Raw genomic sequence first — 27,077 nt, 5'->3', positions numbered from 1 at the left:
ATAAACCGTAGAAGGGTCTCTTGCCTTTGATGTATAAAGTTCTTGGTTTTTAAAAACTTATTTGTTTTAGCCATTTTTTCTAATATAAACTATATATAAAACAAAATGAGTGAATCTATATTCTAAAATGCATCTATATGTATTTGCATGTAGTTTGTATTAAAATAAAACTCGGTACTTAATTAGCAGTTACTATTCATGGTACTTCCTTCGTTTCTAAATATAAGTTTTTCTAGAGGTTCAACTAATGGACTACATACGGATGTATATAGACATATTTTAGAGTATAGATTCATTCATTTTGTTCCCTAAGTAGACACCTAGTGAAATATCTTAAAAGACTTATATTTAGGTACGGAGGGAGTACTGTTCAGACACTGTTTATTTACTTCAACGTGTCAACCATAGAAGACCCGTCCTCCAATGCCTCAAATGCATAGTTGCAACCGTAGCTCAGCCGCTATAATATATTGTTATTGTTATATTTCTTGAATGAAAAGGCTAAACAAAACGGACATATATTGTTATTGTTATATTTCTTGAATGAAAAGGCTAAACAAAACGGACATTTGATGACTTTAGTTGGATGGTCTCTATCCGCTAGATGAAGAGACGTGTTCACAAACATTTGATGATGTTTAATGATCCACGTTGAAGTTGCGCGTAGCACATCACAGCGCATAAGCCACACAACCATCGGATCGTTGCACCGTCGTGCTTCTCGGCCTGCAACATTGCATCGTCCTTTGCGCTGGCTTGCAGCAACGTGTCGTTCCATGAACTGGTCTATTGGGCAATAAATACACGAGGCAAGAAAACCCCGTTTAGGAGTTAGGCATTTTGAGGACTGGGCTTCATGAAGCCTTTTGTTTTTGTAAAATTTAAAAATTAAACTTTTCAATTTAAAAAGATCTAATTTTTTTTAAAAGAAATCGTGAAGCCTTCATTTCAACGTATTTGGTCTGAAAATTTATACATGTAGATTTTGCAAATTGTGATTTCATGGAGCTCGGCCTCCGAAAGCATTGTTCGTTTATAGTTTGCTTGAATTTATTTAATTTTGAGCCCACACACCCCCTTTCTTCCTCGTCACCGCCGGCCTGCCCTCACGTGTTGTGCATCTATATACTCTGAAATCTTAAGTCCTTTCACCCTCACCCGCACACACTCTCGCGGGAGTCATATAGACATACAGAACACATAGGACAAGGGTGAGGGGGGAGGAGACGGCGCCGGAGTCCAACATGAAGAAGGCAAGCCTCATGTATTTTGTTTGAAAATTTATACATATACATTATGCCTTTATGTATCTGTATTTTTCAGGTTTAAAAAATACAAATTATGATTTTTTATTTTGCAAATTGTGACTCCATGGAACTCGATCGGCCTTCAAAAACATTGTTAGTTTAGAGGGGGCGTTCATCGGGCGGATGTTTAGTAAACATCCGCCACGTCGACAGCTATTCGATCTGTACGCACAGCCGTTTGATCCCCGTTCGATCCGCGCGTGAGGCTCCGGCCGGCAACCAATGATTCTTGAAACGACGGTCGAGTTGCAGAAACATTCGTTTTGTTGTAAAAAATAAACTTTGGACCCGTTAATTTCTGAAACAACGGTCGAGTTCCAGAAACAATTTGCTTTGTTGCAGAATTTTTTTCTTCATCTTTCTGCAACATAGGTATTTTTGCGAAAGAAATTTTTGTAACAAATGTCATATTTCAGAAAACTTTTGCAACAAAGGTCAGGTTGCAGAATTTTTTGCAACCGTTCATGATGCGTGCCACGTATCGATCGAAGAAGGTGGCGGATGTCTCTCGCTCGATCTGTTAGTTGAGGGATAGACTTCTCTTTATAGTTTACTTAAACTTAATTTTGAGCACACCCACCCCTTTGTTCCTCGTCACCGCCGGCCGGCCCTCATGTGTTGTGCGTCTATATGCTGTGAAAGCTCAAGTCCTTTCACCCTCCCCCGCACACATTCTCGCGGCAGTCATATTCATATATACATATACACAACACATAGAACAAGGGTGAGGGGGGAGGAGGCGGCGCCGGAGTCCAACATGGAGAAGGCAAGCCTCGAGGAAGCACTCGTCCCGAGGAGCGCGGCGTGCAAGGAGCTCGGAGGGGGTGAGAGCCTGGCGGTGGGCGACGAGGTGAAGAGGCAGCTGCGGCTCGCCGGGCCGCTCATCGCCGGCTGCCTGATGCAGAACCTCATCCAGATGATCTCCGTCATGTTCGTGGGCCACCTCGGCGAGCTGCCCCTCGCCGGCGCCTCGATGGCCAGCTCCTTCGCCGCCGTCACCGGATTCAGCCTGCTGGTACGTACGTACTCGTACCATTCAGCGTGGCTACTGCCATCAGTGTTCTTCCGTCTGACTTCGCAACACATGTACGCTTCTAGTTCTAGTGGCCGGCCGGATTGAATTTGAAAGCTCGCTTTGCGGGTTCCCGGGAGCGACGACGACGCGCAAGTTGTGTTATTTTGTTCCTTTTTCGTTTCTCTTGATCTGCTGGTTCTGTGGTTCATGATGGTTCTCAACGGAGAATTCACAGACCAGTTAGAAATGGAGGAGAAAGCCAACACGTACGTATCGACGTTGGCATGGACTGCTGTCTGATGTGTCTGATGGATGCATGTGCTCTCTGGATTTTCTGCCGCAAGCTAGCACGGTCCTGGACCAGTAGTTTATCTGTAAGATGACAAGAATCACTGACAAGTACGCACTGTTAGTTTTGCACGGCACTGACAAGTACCGTGAGTCTGTGACGCTGCATTAGGTCGCTATACTGTCAATACGATCCCGTAGTCCATGTGTTAGGTCGATCAGAGAGGTTGGCTCTCTATGAGAAATACTCTACCGGGACTAAGAGGGTGTTTGTTTCGAGAGACTTATTGGTTTAGGGACTTAAAAAAAGTCCCTATAAGTCCCACCTGAACCAAACACAAGGGACTTATTGGGACTTATTGTGGTGATTTAGGACTTATCAAATGAGACTCTCAGGGAGGAGCTTATTGGGACTTATCCCGGGCCGGACCTACCCCGCGTCGCTCCAGGCTCGTTCCCCGCACGCCGCCCCGCCTCTCGGTCCAATCGCCGCCGCCGCCCCGCCTCTCGCCCCGTCGCCGCCCCGCCTCTCGCTCCAGTCGCCGCCCCGTCGCCGCCCCGCCTCGGTTCGTTGCAGCGGTGCCTCCAATCGCCGGACAGGCCCTCTCCTGAGCCTCGTTGCAGCGGTGCTTATCCTGTGTGCCGTACGCGTTGGCTGATGACAATCCATGTGAACAAGTGTATTATTAGGTGTAACATGGACTTATAAGTCCCTGTAAACAAACAGGTAGGGACTCGGGACTTATAAGTCCCTGTAAACAAACAGGTAGGGACTTATGACTTATAAGTTGGGACTTAAAAAAGTCCTAGGACTTATGAAACAAACAGGGCTTAAGTAATTGCCTAAGAGCAACTTCAACGGGCCCGATCTAAACGGACAGCGATTTCGTCCGTCTTTTGTCTCTTTGGGTCGGTCATCCGTCTGGCATCCGTCCTGTTTTAGATATGGGACGGCAGCGTGCCCAACGTGTCAACCCATATGTGCTGGTGTGGCCGACTGGCCGTCCTATTTTGCATGATTTTCATAGTTTGAATGAAATAACATAATTTGGACCGAAAATAGCATAGTTATTACATGCTGAATAAAAGTAAAAATGTCTCATATAGTTCGCACATAGTTTTGCAAACGAATAAAAGAAGATAAATATATTGGTTGTCAACATGAGCCCACATATGCTCAACCAAATCATTTTCAGTGCACGTGAGTTTTCCAATCACGCATTTCTTAATGAAATTAGATGAACTGTTCAAACGTTGCCGCTCCTCCATGCTCACGCACAACATTCTCACCCTGAAACTGAAACCCTTGATCGTACAGACGTTCCGAGCGCTTGTCTTCTACGATCATATTATGCATGATCACACAAGCAGTCATCACCTCCCACAGTTTCTGCGTGCTCCACGTATTAGCAGGATACCGAACGATGCCCCATCGAGATTGCAAAACACCAAACGCACGCTCGACATCCTTCCTAGCACCCTCTTGCTCTTGGGAAAATATTATCCTCTTCTCTCCGACAGGGTTGGGTATTGTCTTGACAATAGTGGTCCACTGAGGATAGATAACGTCACCCATGTAGTATCCTTTGTCGTAGTTGTGGCCGTTGACAGTGAAGTTCATCTGTCGGTTGTTGCCTTCGGCAAGCCTAGCAAACACCGGCGAGCGCTGAAGCACGTTGATATCATTGTGTGACCCGGCCATGCCAAAGAAAGAGTGCCAGATCCAGAGATCTTCAGATGCAACGGCCTCTAGTATGACAGTGCAAGCCTTGACATGATCCTTATACTGCCATTGCCAAGCAGAAGGACAGTTCTTCCACTCCAGGTGCATGCAGTCTATGCTATCAAGCATCCCTGGGAAACCCCTGATGGCATTCATCGCCAACAAACGGGTTGTATCTTCAGCAGTCGGCTCTCTCAAATACCCAGGGCCAAACACAACAATAACTACCTTGCACAACTTATACAGGGACTCTAGGCAAGTAGACTTGCTCATACGGACGTACTCGTCAATAAGATCATCGGGCACTCCGTATGCAAGCATTCGGATGGCGGCAGTGCATTTCTGATAAGAGGAAAAACCTATCTTGCCAACGGCATCCTGTTTGCACTCGAAATAGTCATCATAGCCGACCACCCCGTCTCTAATACGATTAAAAAGATGCATACTCATACGGAAACGGCGACGGAATTTTTGATGCTTGAACAACGGGTTTGTTGTATCAAAGTAGTCCTTTCAAAGAAGGAAATGCCCGCTCTCTGTTGCGATTCAACGCCGGAAGGTGGCCTGGAATGGAGCCACGGAACAACGGCCGCTCGCTGTTGAGCTGGTGATGGACCAACACGGCAGCCAATACCTCCTCCTCGTCATCGGACGATGAATCGTCGGAGTCGCAAAGAAAATTGTGAAAAAAGAACTGATCGGCGGAGTGCATTTTGTACCTTGGCAAACTGTCGAACAACTTGCGGACGTCGACGAAGAAGACGGCCAACGAAGGGAGTCGTGGCGCGGACGGACCTACTAGCTGCCCTACCGGTGTCCGACGAGCGTGCCGGTGAGGATCTGATCGGGCGGCGAGGCGGCTCCCCGGTGAGGCTGTGTGGTGGGGGTCGCGGGAGTGGGAAGCAGTTGGCTCCCCTGCGGCAAGACGGCGGCATGCGACGTGGGAGTGGGTGGCGTTGGTGGGCAGATGTGGAGGCGCCGACACGTGGCAGAGTAGCCGGGAAAATGGGCGGCGGCAGCGGCGACGAAGGAGGCGAGCGAGGGTTGGATGTGGGGAGGCCAATGTGCCTCCGACCAGCGGGCCCGGTGGAAGAGAAGGCGAGCGTGCGCGCGTCCGTCGCGTGTCCGCGCCGACGCAAATCCGACTAAATGGGCCGGGAATGGGTCGCCCGCGAACGAAAACAGGACGCGCGTTCGTTTGGGTCGATGCATTGGGCTGCCTTTTGTGTCCGCGTCGACCCAAACGGACGACGGCGGAGGAAATGGGTCATCCCATTGGAGTTGCTCTAATTTGCATTTGAATCCAGAATTCCAGATCTCGACGGAGGCAGGATAGAAATTTGCACGCACCATTATACTGTATTAACCATAAGTCACCCAAGATGGCAAACTGGTACTCCCTCTGTCCAAGTGTATAGGGCATGCGCGTAGTTCTAGGTCGTTAATTTAACTATTTAAATATGTATTATATGTAACAAATAATATATCATTAGATTCATGTGAAGATGTAGTTTCTGAATATATAATTTCTATCGCATATAATATATATTTAGCTAGTTAAATTGATAACCTAGAACTACGCGCATGCCCTATACAGTTGGACGGAGGTAGTACAGAACATGAGTCTGCGTGTGTAGTGGCGGAGCTAGGCAAAGATGGCAGGGGGCTAATGTGAAAACATGAACGTTTGGGGGGGCTAATTTCTACACATTCTTGTATTTAAGACGTCAAAATATTATTTTCTTCACTGATTATCTCTAGGATGGGGGCCACGACCACCCCAATGATGCACATAGCTCCGTCGTTGTGTCTGTCGTTGTGTCTGTGAAGTCTATTTTGAAGTAAATGCAAATTGAACATCACTACAAATTAAACTTCACCACACTGGAATAGAACCTCTCCCTCTCGACCCTGTGCGTCCGCCACCGGGACGCACCGGGCGGCCACCACCAGCCTCTCCCTCGTCCTCCCACGCCTCCCCTCCCTCCACCGCCGCCGGCAACGCCGCCGGGCAAAGGACTTGTGGCGCGGCGGCGGCGTACCTCTCCTCTGACGCCCGGGATCTGAGGCGGCGACGGCCTGATCTTGGTCCATGGCGGCGATGATGGCGGGCAGCTGCGGCCGAGGCGCGTCGGGAGGCCTGTTGCAGTTGGCGGGGAAGAAAGGAGGTGCGGCATGGGCTCGATGGCAGCTGTTGCCATCACAATCTGTTCTCATCGGCTGCAGCGACGGTTCTGCCACCCATCATGAGGATTTGGTGGTGGTGATTTCCTCCTCCCCCGGAGGTGGTCGGTCGGTTTGAGGCTGGTTTGGCAGGTCTCATGATCCGTCATCTAGTCCGGGTTTTGGTCCTCGTGCTTTCTCGCATCACAACAATGTCCTACTTGATCGGTCCTCCTTTATCTGGCCATCGATGTGTTCCGGAACAGCCGACGGAGAATTTGCTCAAGATGTCTGGATTGGTTAGATTTCGGTCGCGTACGTCCATATCAGCCTATTAGCTGGTTCTGAGGGCGTGGCGCGAAGCTCTATTGACTGATGACACCTTGGGACATGTCGGCTTCTCGATTTTCATGGTGGAGACTACAGTGAAGAAAGTCATGGTAGCCGAGATCGGAGGATCAGTTACACGGGCAGAGTCTTGGAGGCGATGGAGACAACCATGTGTTAGATGACTTTCAAGAGTAGCAATGATTTGTGGGGCGGCAACAGTGGAGGACTTCATCTTTAGTGGTACTCGTCGGAGTGCCGAGTCGTGACTTTCAGGGTGAAAACCTAAGGTCCGACCTTCATTGGTTGTGCGTGGCGATTACCTTGTTGAAAGAATTGTTTTGTGAGTGCGAACTCTCTCGAGGGTGAAAACCTAAGATCTTTGATCGGGCAACGACGACCCGTGTGCACTGCTTCCTTCTTGAAGGCGTTGCTTTTAGAGAATTGTTATGTTTCTTGGATGTTGTATTTAGTGGTGGTATGGGTGCTGCTCTTGAGAGGAGTTGATCTCTATGATGGAACTTTTATTTTTTTTATCTCTTTTCCATTTTGTTCTTTGGCTGTGTGCATCCTGGATGTCTAGGCGTTATCTTGTGGGTGCAGAGGCCGGGTGTAATTGATGTCTTCGCGATATTAATATATTCCCTTTTTTCAAAAAAATCATAGCCAATGCTTTCGGTACAAATAACAACCATTTCAATCAATTCTTTGTCAAAAATAGCTAAGATCAAGCAATCACAAGCAGAAGGCAAGAATTTTAATTACCTCTGATTTAACAATTAACATTGAACTGTACTGATTTCATTTGGCTGGGTACCCCGAAGTGACTTCGTTTCCATTCAAACATGATCCTTTAGATAAACACATGCCTACATGGCAGCCAGGTGACCGGTTTTTCTCCTCCGAATCAGTTTTGACCTTGGTGATCAAACAAACGAGTTTACGACCAAAATTGATCACTTTTTGAGTTCTTGGTCTAGAGTTTGCAACCAATTTGAGTTAATAGACGGGGTACAGAAATTTTTCAACGACGAGTTACAAAACAACTTTGCCCGGGGAGTATTAAAATCATATTGAAACTAAATTTGGCACAGCTTTGTATTAAATCAACAACAATTAATACAAATCAAATTTAGTGTTAGAATCATATTTAAACTAAATACCAAAACTTTAACAAGAACAACTCCTATCTTAACTCTAGAATTTCATAGCACTTTTCCAGGATTCCAATCATCAAACATAATTTTCATGGTTCCGATAATATGATTGGAGCTGTCAAATTTCTATGAAAGGCACTCTTGTGCCCTTAACTTATTGGTACAATTTTGGTATTTGAGTCAACTTTGAACTCAAGAGTACTATCTCTGTACCTCAATACAAGAAGTTTTTGCAGTTCAAATTTAGGAAATGCTCCTATTTGAGCCATCCCTAACATTCCTATCCTTCGACGATCTTGATCAGCTTGGCATGGCGACTGCTTTGGACACTCTATGCGGACAAGCATTTGGCGCAAGGCAATACCACCTCCTCGGCATCTACAAGCAACGCGCAATGGTGGTGCTCACCGCCGCAAGCGTCCCTCTCGCCTTCGTGTGGTTCTACACCGGCGAGATCCTGCTCCTGTTCGGGCAGGACGCGGAGATCGCCATGGAGGCGGGCACGTACGCGCGGTGGATGATCCCGGCGCTCTTCGCCTTTGGCCTGCTGCAGTGCCACGTCCGTTTCCTGCAGACGCAGAACATCGTGCTCCCTGTGATGCTGAGCGCCGCCGCGACGGCGCTGTGCCACCTCGTCGTCTGCTGGCTGCTGGTGTACGTCCTCGGGCTGGGCAGCAAGGGCGCCGCGATCGGCAACGCTGTCTCCTACTGGATCAATGTGGTCATACTGGCGGCGTACGTGAGGGTGTCGAGCTCTTGCAACAAGACATGGACGGGGTTCTCCATGGAGGCCTTCCATGACCCGCTCAGCTTCTTCAGGCTCGCCGTGCCGTCTGCCCTCATGGTCTGGTGAGTGAGTTTCCTTTCAAATTGGCAAGTGAGATCTGGTGCTTATGAATGAGAGAAGCATGCTTTTGGTGTCTTAACTATGGGTGGAAGGGGGTTGCCCGGTTCAAAAAAAAAAAAACTATGGGTGAAGTCTAGATTTGATCTCTTAAATTATAAAATCACACAATTTGCACCCCAACTACTGAAATCGGACAAGGATTGTCCCTGGTCTCGGTTCTGATGTTGGCTCGCCCTGGTTTTGACTAATGCCGACCCAATCTGGCGAACTATTTTCAAATCCAAGAACGTTTTTGAAATTTCGGTTCTTTTTCAAATCTGTGTACCTTTCCCAAATCCATGAAGTTTTTAAATCAGCATACTTTTCCAAAATCCGCGTACTTTTTTCAAGTTCACGAAAAGTATGTGAAATTAAAAAGGTTCACGGGTTTGAAAAAATAACATGAACTTGAAAAAAGTACATGGATTTGCTAAAATTATGTATATAAAAAAAATCTGTAAAAATACGTGAACCTGAAACAGGTACATATACAGATTTCACAAAGGTATGCGAATTTTAGAAAAAATCATAGATTTAGAAAATTAACGTGAATTTGTCAGCATTGGGCAAAACCGAGATTAGTCATCACCAAAACTGGTCAAAACCAAACCAAGGACAAATCTTGCCCAGTTTCATTAGTTTGGGGTGTAAATTACCCAGTTTCGCAGTTGGGGACTCCACCAAAAATTGAGAGATGAAAATTATACTCACTCCGTTCCTAAATATAAGTCTTTTAGGCCTCGTTTGGTTAAGGGGGTTGGGGAGGTTTTGAGAGGGAGGGATTTCACGGGATTGGGTGAATCCCTTTGTTCCACCCAATCCTTTCAAATCCCCGGGGCTTTGCTTCCATCAGTACCCCGAGGAGGGTTTTGAAACACATGGATAGAAAGGGATTGAAGGGGAATGGAGGGGATTGGGCTTTGCTTCCACTAGTACCCCGAGGAGGGTTTTGAAACACATGGATAGGAAGGGATTGAAGGGGAATGGAGGGGATTGGGCTTTGCTTCCACTAGTACCCCGAGGAGGGTTTTGAAACACATGGATAGGAAGGGATTGAAGGGGAATGGAGGGGATTGGGCTTTGCTTCCACTAGTACCCCGAGGAGGGTTTTGAAACACATGGATAGGAAGGGATTGAGGCCTCGTTTGGTTGCAGGGGATTGGGGAGGTTTTGGGAGGGAGGGATTTCAGGGGATTGGGTGAATCCCTTCCTTCCACCCAATCCTCTCAAATCCCCTCAAATCCTCTCAAATCCTTTCTATTTGGTACAAAGGGATTCATACACAGGAATACACTAATAATTAAAAATGTAATTTTTAAAACTTCGGATCAAAAGAGAACACATCACATGATAAAATCACCATATATAGCATGAAGATATCTTGTAAAAACATCTTATATTATGGGACGGAGTACGTACATACTACCGTACTGAACTGAATTTGCGAGGTTAAATTCAGAACCATGTCTAGCTACTATGTGTACTGCATCCACTCGTAAAGTAAGTAGCTAGCTAGTTGGTCACTCTCTCAGATTTAAGCGGCCATGACGACCTTTGGTGGCTGCTATAATATTAATCCATGAACAGAACCTGGAATTACTTAACAGTCTACTAAGATACATCTGGACCACTTAAAAATATCCCTTCATCCAGGCACACACACACACAAAATTGAGATCAAGGATCATTGATAGCCAGTAGATATGTTAAACCAGCCCATATTTCGGAATTCATCTCGGCACTAAAACTAGAATAAGCAAGTAACAAGCAGGATAATAAACGACGTGTAAGACAACAAATAGTCACTCATATATATATATATATATATATATATATATACATACAATGTAGAACTCTAGTTAGGTGTCGCATTTTACACAACCGAGTCAACAATAAGTTAGCGGTGCCTAGAACTTGACTTGAAGCAAGTTTTTCATACAGACATAACAGGGAGTACCGAAGTTAGGCGTGACAACCTGTACGGTTATCAGAAGCACTAGTTCTAGTGGAACTAAAAAAGTTGCAACTACATCGTGCACGAAAACACAGGACTATCTATCATTTGAGGTCCGCTATATGTTGGCTGATCTTTGCATCTCTGGCTCTGCGTTTATACTGGACAGGCAGGACACTACTTCCATGATAGTTGGCCTCCTGAATTGATAATGGCAAGGAGACGAAGGTTACTCCTACTGATTGGCAGCAGTGAACTGAAACTGAGAGCCTTTTATCACTACAGACATGCATCGAGAGACGCATCCATTCCATGGGATTTATTCTAGCTACTAATTCTACCATGGAGTAATGACACTAGCTAGCTTACTGAAACTACATGCCTATGATCGATGGAGCTAGTGCTTGCTGCCACCGTTGGCATCGGTCAGGTCCATGGCGGGCCTCTCCGCCGCCGTCCAGGTTGGGCACCCACGACGCGTCCGTACAGGTTGGGCACCCACGACGCGTCCTCGCCGCCGTCCAGGTCCAGCACGCCCTCGCCGATGGTGCTGCAACACCATGTGCTGCTGGCGCTGGAGCTTTTCGAGCTACTCGATCTCCACGTCACGGAGCGAGACGTGCCCCAGGCAGATCGACGCCACGACGGGGCGCCGCCGGCCGGCGGTGCGTAGCGCGGACGGACGGAGGCCGATTCCGCAGCACCCACCGCGGAATCGACGGATCGAACACAGATGTCAAAATAGGGAGAGGAGGGGGAGGAGGGGAGGGGCACTTACGACCGGGGAGAAATCCAGTGGGGATGGAGTTCGCTGGCGTCGAGGTGTCGAGGAGGAGGAGTCACACGGCGGCGGCGGGGTGTCGAGGAGGAGTCACACGGCAGCGGCGGCGGATCCACGAGGCCACCCTCGAGGGTTCTGAACCGCGTGGAAAGCGAGGGATCGGAGGGGTAAGACGGGGATTGGGCCGAGGAAACCCCGCACGCCAAACGGGCCCTCGGGGATTTGCGAGGTTTGTGGCCCACGCGAGGAAAATCCTCCCCAATCCTCCCCAATCCTCTCAAACCAAACGAGGCATGAAGGAGAATGGCGGGGATTGGGCTTTGCTTCCACTAGTATCCCGAGGAGGGTTTTGAAACACATGGATAGGAAGGGATTGAAGGGGAATGTAGGGGATTGGGCTTTGCTTCCACTAGTACACCGAGAAGGGTTTTGAAACACATGGATAGAAATGGATTGAAGGGGAATGGAGGGGATTGGGCTTTGCTTCCACTAGTACCCCGAGGAGGGTTTTGAAACACATGGATAGGAAGGGATTGAAGGAGAATGGAGGGGATTGGGCTTTGCTTCCACTAGTACCCCGAGGAGGGTTTTGAAACACATGGATAGGAAGGGATTGAAGGGGAATGGAGGGGATTGGGCTTTGATTCCACTAGTACCCCGAGGGGGGTTTTGAAACACATGGATAGGAATGGATTGAAGGGGAATGGAGGGGATTGGGCTAAGAAAACCCCTCCTACCAAATGGGCGTCCGAGGATCTGTGGGGTTTCTGGCCCTCCCGGGGATTTTCCTCTCAAAACCTCCCCAATCGTCCTTAATCAAACGAGGTCTTAAGAGATTTCACTAGATGATTGCATACAAAGCAAAATAAATGAATCTATACCCTACAGTATGTCTATATACATACGTATGTAATCCTCTAGTAGAATCTTTAAAAAGACTTATATTTAAGAACGGAGGGAGTACTATTTTTCTCTTTCTAATTTGACGTTGCCATCGCAGCTTGGAATGGTGGTCGTTCGAGACCCTGGTGCTGCTTTCGGGGCTTCTTCCTAACCCCAAGCTGGAGACGTCCGTCCTGTCCATCACGTAAGATATATACCATCAATCGCAGCGATTCTTACTATCTTTATTTCCTTGGTTCCTCGCATCAATTGTCACATGCGTGTTCGTGGTGACAGCCTCAACACCGCCAACTGCTTGTTCATGATCCCCTACGGCCTCGGCGCCACCATAAGGTAAGCATTCTTTAAGTAAGCTGGGTATATATCTTACTGGTCACATTTACAGTAGCAATCATCTGTTTCTTGTATCCACACAGCACCCGGGTTTCGAACGAGCTCGGCGCCGGCCGACCACTGGCTGCCCGCCTTGCAGTGCGCGTCGTCATGTTCTTGGCCATCTTGGAAGGGTTGATCATGGGCGTCGTGCTGGTCTCTGTGCGCCACGTCTGGGGCCATGCTTACAGCGACGAGCAGGAGGTCGTCACATACGTCGCTAAAATGGTGCTGGTCATTGCAGTGTCCAACTTCCTTGACGGCATACAGAGTGTTCTCTCAGGTATACCATACCATACAACCATGCAAATGGACACGAATTGACTCCCGGGAGCAGTTTGTTTTAGACAACTAATTAATCCTCACGAATTAATTGGTATGTATGCAGGTGTGGCTAGAGGTTGTGGGTGGCAGAAGATCTGTGCCTGCATCAACCTCGGTGCCTTCTACGCCGTGGGCATACCGGCGGCCTATCTGTTAGCCTTCGTGCTGCACGTCGGCGGGATGGTGCTTCTCGTCGATTTCTTTTACCAATTTATATGTGCCTCTTTGGGGTTCGATAACATGCTAATAGTGCGAAAATTATTTGGATGGGCAGGGACTTTGGATGGGAATCATCTTCGGTATCCTGGTGCAGGTCTTGCTGTTCGTGGCCATCACGCTGTGCACTGACTGGCAGAAGGAGGTATTTGCTGAAATATTGTAGCTTGCCTAGATTATTTCCATTTTGACAGATTCAGGTTCATTGTGTAAGTATAAAATATAAAATGAACCATGCTTTGTCAACTGATATGTGTGTGTATGCATAGGCAACGAAGGCGAAGAACAGAGTCTTCGCTTCTTCTCTTCCAGCGGATCTCCCAGTGAAATGAAGGCTGGGTGCTACTGTAGTAGCCAGCAGATGCTTAGTATGGAGGAGGGCTCGCGGGCAGGGTCTCTAAGTGCAGATACAAAACAAGACATAACACATGGTCTGATTTTATGGTTTTGGTACAAGTTCCCATGGCACGAAAAATGTTTGCTATCACACGATGTGATTTGTTTCCATATGATTCAAAATTGGACCGGGTTCCACTATCGTCAAATAACGGAACAAACATCACGCGATGAGGTGTGTGTACAAAATTGGGATGCAGCTGAGATCATGAGAAAGCCTGCATACATGTATTAGTATGGCGCAAGGTCAATGCTATATTATTCTTAAATGAAAATTGCACTATGTTGGCTTTTACTCGTTCTGTTACTAAATATAGGTTTTTGTAGAGAATACGAACTATATACGGAGAAAATGCGTCTATGTGTACTCTAAACATAATTTATAAATTCCGACTGTTTGTTTTTGGGAAAGATCCGAATGATGGCGCCGTTGGATCGTGATGGCAATGGCTATGATCTAGATCACGATTTGTACATCAAGACAGCTTGGCCTTGACCACGTTTTACGAGGAGGTTGCTGTTTCACGTTTACTGGGAGGTCGCCGCGATTTTTTCCACTACTCCGGCGCAACCTTTGGTGTATTTGTGAACTACCTTTTTTAATTGTATGCTATACGAACAATAAATTTCGTTTTGCCATTCAGATTTGTTCTTTTAGCAAAATAAAACTATCATCAAGACTTTGTACCTATACAAATTTTGATCCAAACAAAATTGTTGAAACATACATAGTCGGTGTTACAATTATTTCTATGGATAATCTCCACGTTGTAATTAGGACGCATCCCTCTCTCTCATTCTTTCCAAACGTCGCATCCGAATGGATGCATCCCCTCAGGGGATGTATAATGTAAATCATCATCAATGAAAAGGGAGTTCGATCATTTTTTCCATTTGATCTCAAACACATTATCATTCATTAGTCTCTACGAAGAGCAAAGGCCACCGAGAAGACCAACGGTGACTACGGCTGCACGCCGCGCCCGCGCGGCGTTCCGGTCGCCGCCCGCGCTGCGCCGCATCGTGCGCTCCGTCCGACAGGCTGCGGCTGCGCCCGCCCACGTCGTGGCTGGCCGCGCCCGCTCGCACCCGGCTGTGGCTGCGCCCGGCCTCGCCTCCACCTCTGGGCTCCGCCTCCGACGGCGGCGTGGATCGCGCATGGACTCACTCCGCCACAGCCGGAGATGGTCGAGGGCTTGAGTAGCCGCGCGTCGTCGACGTTGTGGCCCCGCACCTGCCGACCACTTCTCCGCCCCCGCTGCGTCAGGACTTGGTCAGCGGCAGATCTCGGCCTCTCCACCGCTGCGCCGCTCGGAGCTCGCCTCCGTCCCCGGTGTGACTGCCGATGGCAATCCCTTCCATGCGATGCATCGGCCTTAGGGCTCGATGCGGCCGTGGCCCTTCGCCTTGACGAGAAGAGCCTGGTCGCTATGCGGCCGGTCGGCCAACCGTGGGAGTCTCCGCCTGTTCAGTCTCCTGAGGATTGGGGATCGAGTTGCACTTCTTTTTCTCTCGCCTTAAGGTCCTGTTTGGTTTCAATAAGTCAGGTGACTTAAAACCAGTGACTTATAAGTCACGCCTGTTTGGTTGTCATCTGACTTATAAGTCACCTTTCCATGCAAAAGTGGGTGACTTATAAGTTTTAAGTTGGGGTGGAGCAATTTATGACTAATAAGTTGGGGTGACTTATAAGTTGAATCTGTTTGGCAAAATAAGTCACTTTTTGCACTTTTTAACTTATAAGTTGGTGACTTATTTTTAACCAAACAGGGCCTTATCTTTTCGATTGACTGGACTTCCTGCCATATGTGACCTTGTGGGTATGGCTGGAAATTTAGGCAACCAGCAGCTATTACTATGTTTGCTTATTTGCTCCTTTGAGTGAGCATATTAACAGATAAGTCACCTAGCAGTTTTTCTAGCCGTAATTTCATTCATGTTTTAACCTTTTATTTAAATACAGTACTGAGCCAAGAGGCGGCCTCCGGTGCTTGCGTTCCCGCCCTCGCAGCGCTGACCGCGCCGCACCAAGCGCCCCCGCCACCCGGACGTGCCACGCCAAGCCCCTCCGCTCGGCCGCCCATAGCCGGGCCCCTACGCCAAGCCATGGTCCCACCCGCTTGTGCCGTGGCCAGCAACGCCAGGCCGTGGACGCGCTCGCCCACGCCATTGCATGCATCCTCGTGATGCGAACGGCGGCGTCTGAAGGAACTGCTCAGGAGAGAAATTGGGGAATTCTTATCCTTCCAACCATTTCATGATTTAGTCCTTTGACTTTATCTTAGTGCTAAATAGGTCCAAGTAAATTCTGGTTCAATACTCGGTCTTACGGATCTTTGTTGTTTAGCTTTACGTTTTACTGCATTTTGCAATCGAGCAGTCTGGCTCCTTGGGCTTTGCATTTCAGCCCTTTCTGTTGAGTTTTAACATTCCAGAAAATATGTGGTTGTTATATGTAGCATGTTCAATGTGTTTGCTTTTGTAGCAATCCTATAACATGTCTTATCATTACAACGACATTGTTTTGCGTATGAGATTAAATTTTCTCGCACAACAATATTGATATGCGATTGAGAAATATATTTTTCTCACAAAACAATCTCAGTGCGATTGAGATCATTTCTTTTCACAAAATATTAATTCACTTTGCTGAATTATCTTGCAACTTGATATAAGATCATCTCATATAATTTGAGGTCTATGCAATTCAAGTTTCTCACTTGAGCATCAAGTTTGCAATATCATTACTATTCATTACAATATTAGTGTATTTCTGTTGAGTACTAAATTGTATTCCAGATCTTAAGTGGATGTAATATATTTCCACGTTTATCACGTGATGAGATTAATTACATCCATTTGCAATAGAGATTTCAAATCTCTTGTTGGAATTATGCCCTAGAGGCAATAATAAATGTATAGTTATTATTATAATTCCTGTATCAAGATAATAGTTTATTATCCATGCTACAATTGTATTGAATGAAGACTCATTTACATGTGTGGATACATAGACAAAACACCGTCCCTAGTATGCCTCTAGTTGGCTAGCCAGTTGATCGATGATAGTCAGTGTCTTCTGATTATGAACAAAGTGTTGTTGCTTGATAACTGGATCACGTCATTGGGAGAATCACGTGATGGACTAGACCCAAACTAATAGACGTAGCATGTTGATCGTGTCATTTTGTTGCTACTGTTTTCTGCGTGTCAAGTATTTATTCCTATGACCATGAGATCATATAACTCACTGACACCGGAGGAATGCTTTGTGTGTATCAAACGTCGCAACGTAACTGGGTGACTATAAAGATGCTCTACAGGTATCTCCGAAGGTGTTAGTTGAGTTAGTATGGATCAAGACTGGGATTTGTCACTCCGTGTGACGGAGAGGTATCTCGGGGCCCACTCGGTAATACAACATCACACACAAGCCTTGCAAGCAATGTAACTTAGTGTAAGTTGCGGGATCTTGTATTACGGAACGAGTAAAGAGACTTGCCGGTAAACGAGATTGAAATAGGTATGCGGATACTGACGATCGAATCTCGGGCAAGTAACATACCGAAGGACAAAGGGAATGACATACGGGATTATACGAATCCTTGGCACTGAGGTTCAAACGATAAAGATCTTCGTAGAATATGTAGGATCCAATATGGGCATCCAGGTCCCGCTATTGGATATTGACCGAGGAGTCTCTCGGGTCATGTCTACATAGTTCTCGAACCCGCAGGGTCTGCACACTTAAGGTTCGACGTTGTTTTATGCGTATTTGAGTTATATGGTTGGTTACCGAATGTTGTTCGGAGTCCCGGATGAGATCACGGACGTCACGAGGGTTTCCGGAATGGTCCGTAAACGAAGATTGATATATAGGATGACCTCATTTGATTACCGGAAGGTTTTCGGAGTTACCGGGAATGTACCGGGAATGACGAATGGGTTCCGGTAGTTCACCGGGGGGGCAACCCACCCCGGGGAAGCCCATAGGCTTTGGGGAGACACACCAGCCCTTAGTGGGCTGGTGGGACAGCCCCAAGGGGGCCTATGCGCCAAGAGAAGGAAATCAAAGGAAAAAAAAAGAGGGAAGAAGTGGGAAGGGAGGGGGACTCCTCCCACCAAACCAAGTCCAACTCGGTTTGGGGGAGGAGTCCTCCCCCCCTTGGCTCGGCCGACCCCTTGGGAGTCCCTTGGACCCCAAGGCAAGCTCCCCCTCCCTCCTCCTATATATATGGGGCTTTTAGGGCAGATTCGTGACGACTTTCTCACGGCTGCCCGACCACATACCTCCATAGTTTTTCCTTTAGATCGCGTTTCTGCGGAGCTCGGGCGGAGCCCTGCTAAGACGAGATCATCACCAACCTCCGGAGCGCCGTCACGCTGCCGGAGAACTCTTCTACCTCTCCGTCTCTCTTGCTGGATCAAGAAGGCCGAGATCATCGTCGAGCTGTACGTGTGCTGAACGCGGAGGTGCCGTCCGTTCGGTACTAGATCGTGGGACTGATCGCGGGATTGTTCGCGGGACGGATCGAGGGACGTGAGGACGTTCCACTACATCAACCGCGTTCTCTAACGCTTCTGCTGTACGATCTACAAGGGTACGTAGATCACTCATCCCCTCTCGTAGATGGACATCACCATGATAGGTCTTCGTGCGCGTAGGAAAATTTTCGTTTCCCATGCGACGTTCCCCAACAGTGGTATCAGAGCTAGTTTCATGCGTAGATGTCTTCTCGAGTAGAACACAAAAGGTTTTGTGGGCGGTGATGTGCGTTTTGCTGCCCTCCTTAGTCTTTTCTTGATTCCGCGGTATTGTTGGATTGAAGCGGCTTGGACCGACATTACTCGTACGCTTACGAGAGACTGGTTTCATCGTTACGAGTACCCCCCTTGCGCAAAGATGACTGGCAAGTGACGGTTTCTCCAACTTTAGTTGAATCGGATTTGACCGAGGAGGTCCTTGGATGAGGTTAAATAGCAACTCATAGATCTCCGTTGTGGTGTTTGCGTAAGTAAGATGCGATCCTACTAGATACCCTTGGTCACCACGTAAAACATGCAACAACAAAATTAGAGGACGTCTAACTTGTTTTTGCAGGGTATGATTGTGATGTGATATGGCCAATGATGTGATGTGATATATTGGATGTATGAGATGATCATGTTGTAATAGAAATATCGACTTGCACGTCGATGGTACGGCAACCGGCAGGAGCCATAGGGTTGTCTTTATACTAACTTATGTGCTTGCAGATGCGTTTACTATTTTGCTAGGATGTAGCTTTAGTAGTAATAGCATAAGTAGCACGACAACCCCGATGGCAACACGTTGATGGATGATCATGGTGTGGCGCCGGTGACAAGAAGATCGTGCCGGTGCTTTGGTGATGGAGATCAAGAAGCACGTGATGATGGCCATATCATGTCACTTATGAATTGCATGTGATGTTAATCCTTTTATGCACCTCATTTTGCTTAGAACGACGGTAGCATTATGAGGTGATCTCTCACTAAAATTTCAAGACGAAATTGTGTTCTCCCCGACTGTGCACCGTTGCTACAGTTCGTCGATTCGAGACACCACGTGATGATCGGGTGTGATAGACTCAACGTTCACATACAACGGGTGCAAAACAGTTGCGCACGCGGAACACTCGGGTTAAGCTTGACGAGCCTAGCATGCGCAGACATGGCCTCGGAACACATGAGACCGAAAGGTCGATCATGAATCATATAGTTGATATGATTAGCATAGGGATGCTTACCACTGAAACTACTCTCGACTCACGTGATGATCGGACTTGGGATAGTGTAAGTGGATCATGAACCACTCAAATGACTAGAGAGATGTACTTTTTGAGTGGGAGTTTAGCAAATAATTTGATTAAGTTGAACTCTAATTATCTTGAACATAGTCTAAGTCCACTTTGAATATATTTGTGTTGTAGATCATGGCTCTCGCAAGTGTCATCCTGAATTTTAATACGTTCCTAGAGAAAGCTAAGTTGAAAGATGATGGAAGCAACTTTGTAGACTGGGCTCGTAATCTTAAGCTAATCTTACAAGCTGGAAAGAAGGATTATGTCCTTAATGCTGCGCTAGGAGATGAACCACCCGCTACGGCTGATCAGGATGTTAAGAACGCTTGGTTGGCGCGTAAGGAGGACTACTCAATAGTTCAATGTGCAGTCTTGTATGGCTTAGAACCGGGACTTCAACGTCGCTTTGAGCGCCATGGAGCATTTGAGATGTTCCAGGAGTTGAAGTTTATCTTTCAGAAGAACGCCCGGATCGAGAGGTATGAGACCTCCGATAAATTCTATGCTTGCAAGATGGAGGAAAACTCGTCTGTCAGTGAACATGTGCTCAAAATGTCTGGGTACTCAAACCGTCTAGCTGAACTGGGGATTGAACTCCCGCAAGAGGCTATCACTGACAGAATCCTTCAATCACTGCCGCCAAGCTATAAAGGCTTTGTGTTGAACTACAACATGCAAGGGATGAACAAGTCTCCCTGCGAGTTGTTTGCGATGCTGAAAGTCGCAGAGTCTGAACTCCGTAAAGAGCATCAAGTGTTGATGGTGAGCAAGACCACTAGTTTCAAGAGAAACGGCAAAGGCAAGAAGGGCAATTCGAAGAAGAGCGGCAAGCCTGTTGCCAATCCGCCGAAGAAACCCAAGGCTGGACCTAAGCCTGAAACAGAGTGCTTCTATTGCAAGGGTATGGGTCACTGGAAGCGCAATTGCCCCAAGTATCTGGCAGATAAGAAGGCGGGCAAAGAAAAATCAGGTATATTTGATATACATGTTATTGATGTGTACTTAACCGGCTCTCGTAGTAGTGCCTGGGTATTCGATACCGGTTCTGTTGCTCACATTTGCAACTCGAAGCAGGAACTGCGGAATAGACGAAGGCTGGCGAAAGACGAAGTGATGATGCGCGTAGGAAACGGTTCCAAGGTTGATGCAATCGCCGTCGGCACAGTGTCACTTCAACTACCATCGGGATTAGTGATGAACTTAAATCATTGTTATTTAGTGCCTGCGTTGAGCATGAACATTATATCTGGATCTTGTTTATTGCGAGACGGTTACTCTTTTAAGTCTGAGAATAATGGTTGTTCTATTTCTATGAGTAACATCTTTTATGGTCATGCACCGAATGTGAGAGGATTGTTCATATTGAATCTCGATAGCGATACGCATATACATAACATTGAGACCAAAAGAGTTAGAGTAAACAATGATAGCGCCATATTTTTGTGGCACTGCCGCTTGGGTCATATTGGTGTAAAGCGCATGAAGAAACTCCATGCTGATGGACTTTTGGAGTCACTTGACTTTGATTCACTTGACACGTGCGAACCATGCCTCATGGGCAAGATGACTAAGACTCCGTTCTCCGGAACAATGGAGCGTGCAAGTGACTTGTTGGAAATAATACATACCGATGTGTGTGGTCCAATGAGCGTGGAGGCACGCGGCGGATATCGTTATTTCCTCACCTTCACTGACGATTTAAGTAGATATGGTTATGTCTACTTGATGAAGCACAAGTCTGAAACATTTGAAAAGTTCAAGCAATTTCAGAGTGAAGTGGAAAATCATCGTAACAAGAAGATCAAGTTCCTACGGTCTGATCGTGGGGGTGAATATCTGAGTTTCGAGTTTGGTACTCACTTAAGACAATGTGGAATTGTTTTGCAGTTAACACCGCCTGGAACACCATAGCGTAATGGTGTGTCCGAACGTCGTAATCGTACTTTGTTAGAGATGGTGCGATCTATGATGTCTCTTACTGATTTGCCGTTATCATTTTGGGGTTATGCATTAGAAACAGCTGCATTCACTTTAAATGGGGCACCATCGAAATCCGTTGAGACGACACCATACGAACTGTGGTATGGCAAAAGGCCAAAGTTGTCGTTTCTTAAAGTTTGGGGATGTGATGCTTATGTCAAAAAGCTTCAGCCTGAAAAGCTGGAACCCAAAGCGGAAAAGTGCGTCTTCATAGGTTACCCAAAAGAGACAGTTGGGTACACCTTCTATCTCAATTCCGAGGGCAAAGTGTTTGTTGCTAAGAACGGAACTTTTCTCGAGAAGGAGTTTCTCTCGAGAGAATTGAGTGGGAGGAAGATAGAACTTGACGAGGTTGTCGAACCTCTCATCCCTCTGGATGGTGGCGCAGGGCAAGGGGAAACCTCTGTCGTTGCGACGCCGGTTGAGGAGGAAGTTAATGATGATGATCATGAAACTCCAGTTCAAGTTTCTGTTGAACCACGCAGGTCGACGAGATCACGCGCTGCTCCAGAGTGGTACGGTAATCCCGTCTTATCAATCATGTTGTTAGACAACAATGAACGTGCAAATTATGAAGAAGCAATGGTGGGCCCAGATTCCAACAAATGGCTGGAAGCCATGAAATCCGAGATAGGATCCATGTATGAGAACAAAGTGTGGACTTTGGAGATACTACCTGAGGGCCGCAAGGCCATTCAGAACAAATGGATCTTTAAGAAGAAGACGGACGCTGACGGTAATGTGACCGTTTATAAAGCTCGACTTGTGGCAAAGGGTTTTTCACAAGTTCCAGGAATTGACTACGATGAGACTTTCTCTCCCGTAGCGATGCTTAAGTCCGTCAGAATCATGTTAGCAATAGCTGCATTTTTCGATTATGAAATCTGGCAGATGGATGTCAAAACGGCGTTCCTTAATGGTTTCCTTAAGGAAGAGTTGTATATGATGCAACCCGAAGGTTTTGTCGATCCTAAAAATGCTGACAAGGTGTGCAAGCTCCAGCGATCCATTTATGGACTGGTGCAAGCATCTCGGAGTTGGAACAAACGTTTTGATGAGGTGATCAAAGCATTTGGGTTTATACAAGTGGTTGGAGAATCTTGTATTTACAAGAAAGTGAGTGGGAGCTCTGTGGCGTTTCTAATATTATATGTAGATGACATATTACTGATTGGAAACAACGTAGAGCTTTTGGAGAGCATAAAAGGTTACTTGAATAAAAGTTTCTCTATGAAGGACCTACGAGAAGCTGCTTACATTCTAGGCATTAAGATCTATAGGGATAGATCAAAACGCCTGATAGGACTTTCACAAAGCACATACCTTGATAAAGTTTTGAAGAGGTTCAAAATGGAACAGTCCAAGAAAGGGTTCTTGCCAGTGTTACAAGGTACAAGATTGAGTAAGACTCAGTGCCCAGCAACGGATGAAGACAGAGAGCATATGCGCTCCGTCCCCTATGCTTCAGCCATAGGCTCTATCATGTATGCGATGATGTGCACTAGACCGGATGTTAGCCTGGCCATAAGTATGACAGGCAGGTTCCAGAGTAATCCAGGAGTGGATCACTGGACAGCGGTCAAGAATATCCTGAAGTACCTGAAAAGGACTAAGGAGATGTTTCTCGTGTATGGAGGTGACGAAGGGCTCGCCGTAAAAGGTTACGTTGATGCAAGCTTTGACACAGATCCGGACGACTCTAAGTCGCAAACCGGATACGTATTTATTCTTAATGGGGGTGCTGTAAGCTGGTGCAGTTCCAAGCAAAGCGTCGTAGCAGATTCTACATGTGAAGCAGAGTACATGGCTGCCTCGGAGGCGGCTAAGGAGGGTGTCTGGATGAAGCAGTTCATGACGGATCTTGGAGTGGTGCCAAGTGCACTGGATCCAATAACCTTGTTCTGTGACAACACTGGTGCCATTGCCTTAGCAAAGGAACCAAGGTTTCACAAGAAGACCAGACACATCAAACGACGCTTCAACCTCATCCGCGACTACGTCGAGGAGGAGGACGTAAATATATGCAAAGTGCACACGGATCTGCATGTAGCAGACCCGCTGACTAAACCTCTTCCACGGCCAAAACATGATCGACACCAGAACTGTATGGGTGTTAGATTTATTACTGTGTAATTCACATGGTGATGTGAGGGCTAGATTATTGACTCTAGTGCAAGTGGGAGACTGTTGGAATTATGCCCTAGAGGCAATAATAAATGTATAGTTATTATTATAATTCCTGTATCAAGATAGTAGTTTATTATCCATGCTATAATTGTATTGAATGAAGACTCATTTACATGTGTGGATACATAGACAAAACACCGTCCCTAGTATGCCTCTTGTTGGCTAGCCAGTTGATCGATGATAGTCAGTGTCTTCTGATTATGAACAAAGTGTTGTTGCTTGATAACTGGATCACGTCATTGGGAGAATCACGTGATGGACTAGACCCAAACTAATAGACGTAGCATGTTGATCGTGTCATTTTGTTGCTACTGTTTTCTGCGTGTCAAGTATTTATTCCTATGACCATGAGATCATATAACTCACTGACACCGGAGGAATGCTTTGTGTGTATCAAACGTCGCAACGTAACTGGGTGACTATAAAGATGCTCTACAGGTATCTCCGAAGGTGTTAGTTGAGTTAGTATGGATCAAGACTGGGATTTGTCACTCCGTGTGACGGAGAGGTATCTCGGGGCCCACTCGGTAATACAACATCACACACAAGCCTTGCAAGCAATGTAACTTAGTGTAAGTTGCGGGATCTTGTATTACGGAACGAGTAAAGAGACTTGCCGGTAAACGAGATTGAAATAGGTATGCGGATACTGACGATCGAATCTCGGGCAAGTAACATACCGAAGGACAAAGGGAATGACATACGGGATTATACGAATCCTTGGCACTGAGGTTCAAACGATAAAGATATTCGTAGAATATGTAGGATCCAATATGGGCATCCAGGTCCCGCTATTGGATATTGACCGAGGAGTCTCTCGGGTCATGTCTACATAGTTCTCGAACCCGCAGGGTCTGCACACTTAAGGTTCGACGTTGTTTTATGCGTATTTGAGTTATATGGTTGGTTACCGAATGTTGTTCGGAGTCCCGGATGAGATCATGGACGTCACGAGGGTTTCCGGAATGGTCCGGAAACGAAGATTGATATATAGGATGACCTCATTTGATTACCGGAAGGTTTTCGGAGTTACCGGGAATGTACCGGGAATGACGAATGGGTTCTGGGAGTTCACCGGGGGGGGCAACCCACCCCGGGGAAGCCCATAGGCTTTGGGGAGACACACCAGCCCTTAGTGGGCTGGTGGGACAGCCCCAAGGGGGCCTATGCGCCAAGAGAAGGAAATCAAAGGAAAAGAAAAAAAAAGAGGGAAGAAGTGGGAAGGGAGGGGGACTCCTCCCACCAAACCAAGTCCAACTCGGTTTGGGGGAGGAGTCCTCCCCCCCTTGGCTCGGCCGACCCCTTGGGAGTCCCTTGGACCCCAAGGCAAGCTCCCCCTCCCTCCTCCTATATATATGGGGCTTTTAGGGCAGATTCGTGACGACTTTCTCACGGCTGCCCGACCACATACCTCCATAGTTTTTCCTCTAGATCGCGTTTCTGCGGAGCTCGGGCGGAGCCCTGCTAAGACGAGATCATCACCAACCTCTGGAGCGCCGTCACGCTGCCGGAGAACTCTTCTACCTCTCCGTCTCTCTTGCTGGATCAAGAAGGCCGAGATCATCGTCGAGCTGTACGTGTGCTGAACGCGGAGGTGCCGTCCGTTCGGTACTAGATCGTGGGACTGATCGCGGGATTGTTCGCGGGGCGGATCGAGGGACGTGAGGACGTTCCACTACATCAACCACGTTCTCTAACGCTTCTGCTGTACGATCTACAAGGGTACGTAGATCACTCATCCCCTCTCGTAGATGGACATCACCATGATAGGTCTTCGTGCGCGTAGGAAAATTTTCGTTTCCCATGCGACGTTCCCCAACATCTCTTGCAAGATAAATTCAGTACCTCTGCATTACCGTTTCTCCGTTGAGTATGATGTATCCCAGAATGTATGTATCTCCATGTTCGCTATATGTCGAGATTAATACATCTATTTGCAATTGAGATTTTCAATTTTTTGCAAATACAGATGCAAAATTCAAAGTGATTTCTTCAAATTGATGCTTGACACCACAAGATAGTCATACAGATCTACTGCATAGGCAGATTATCGATGACTATTGATAAAGCCTAGATTTTGTCGTTTCGATATTATGGTCCTTTACAAAGTGCTCTCCCGCACATTTTTTTAAGTCATGACATAAGGCACTACGAGTGAGTACCTATTGATTTCATCAGATTATACTCCCTAGTGTTGCGAGATCTACTCCATTTTGGAGATTATCTTCAAGATGTCATACTTAACAATTTGAGAGTCACATTAATGGTTTCAAGGCAACTTCTTGAAATACCCATTAATTTTGCTAAGTTCATGACAACATCAACCATGATGATCTTTAATTTACTCAATGTAAATTAATTATCTCTGGTTTACCCATAGAGGTAGCATATGGCTATAGAATTTGAGGCATTCGCCCTCAATGGCCACCACTGCCCTATCTGGGCCATGGACATCATGATCGGTTCTTGTGTCCCGTGGGATAATGTGTGCAATCCAGGATCACACCGCTAACAGAAAAATGTTGTCTTATACATTATAAGGCATTAGATTCAGATCTCAGCATCTGGTTATTCTGTATCAGCAATTACTGGGATACAATGAACTCAAGGGCAAAGGTTTGAAGCTCACTTCGACTTTCAACCCGACATCACCAGGTGTCACGTGACCCTATGAGGAAGAGAACATGAAGGTTGAAGAAGCCTCAACCGACATGTTTGGAGACTACGAGTAGTCTCTCAATCTCTTGAGTGGTCAATATTTATTTATGTCCATTTATGATGTTGTATCAAACAACATAAGTATTGTTGTCATCATATATTGTATATCACAATATATTGTATCAGCACTTTGGGACAAATAAATTTATATGTATTATATATGTCTGATAGTGATTTTCATATTGAGAATCTTCATGTCTATATATAGATTTCTACGGGAGTTAATCCAATGAAAGATGATATGTGCCTTGTGGACATATGCACCACAAACTCAATAGTCAGGGAAGTCCAATGTTTTCACTCTCGTTGAGAGAAAGGAGATATTTTAAAATCGCTAGACGCGATGAGGTATTTGTTGGCTCAACTCGAGTCATATTTACTATCGCTTTGGGTACTCGAGTAATGTGAGGATGCTTTATTGCTCCTGGTTTAACTCATACCCTACTAAACTATAGAGGTGTTTGTCAAGATAGTTTCCATAGCGAAACTTATGATGACAACAAAGAGGACTAACTTCTCTTTACCATATGCAACGAATATGGCAAGCACATTCTCTAT

The 27,077-nt window shown here is 46.5% G+C and overlaps 1 protein-coding gene across 1 annotated transcript; it reads left to right on the top strand.

Annotated features, from left to right (window-relative positions):
- Positions 1–1,917: 1,917 nt before the first annotated feature.
- LOC123412334 (protein DETOXIFICATION 16-like) lies at positions 1,918–14,107 on the top strand. Its single transcript, XM_045105288.1, has 8 exons — positions 1,918–2,322; positions 8,285–8,829; positions 12,602–12,688; positions 12,781–12,837; positions 12,921–13,159; positions 13,265–13,383; positions 13,475–13,561; positions 13,686–14,107. Exons 1-8 carry the CDS (start codon positions 1,921–1,923, stop codon positions 13,746–13,748), a joined length of 1,599 nt encoding a protein of 532 aa, XP_044961223.1. The 5' UTR covers positions 1,918–1,920; the 3' UTR covers positions 13,749–14,107.
- The last annotated feature ends 12,970 nt before the right edge of the window (positions 14,108–27,077 follow it).

The sequence above is a fragment of the Hordeum vulgare genome, chromosome 7H, assembly GCF_904849725.1.
Source record: "Hordeum vulgare subsp. vulgare chromosome 7H, MorexV3_pseudomolecules_assembly, whole genome shotgun sequence".
NCBI classification, from domain to species: domain Eukaryota; kingdom Viridiplantae; phylum Streptophyta; class Magnoliopsida; order Poales; family Poaceae; genus Hordeum; species Hordeum vulgare.
Note: the sequence above shows the minus strand (reverse complement) of the source record. Positions and strands in the feature narration are given on the sequence as shown.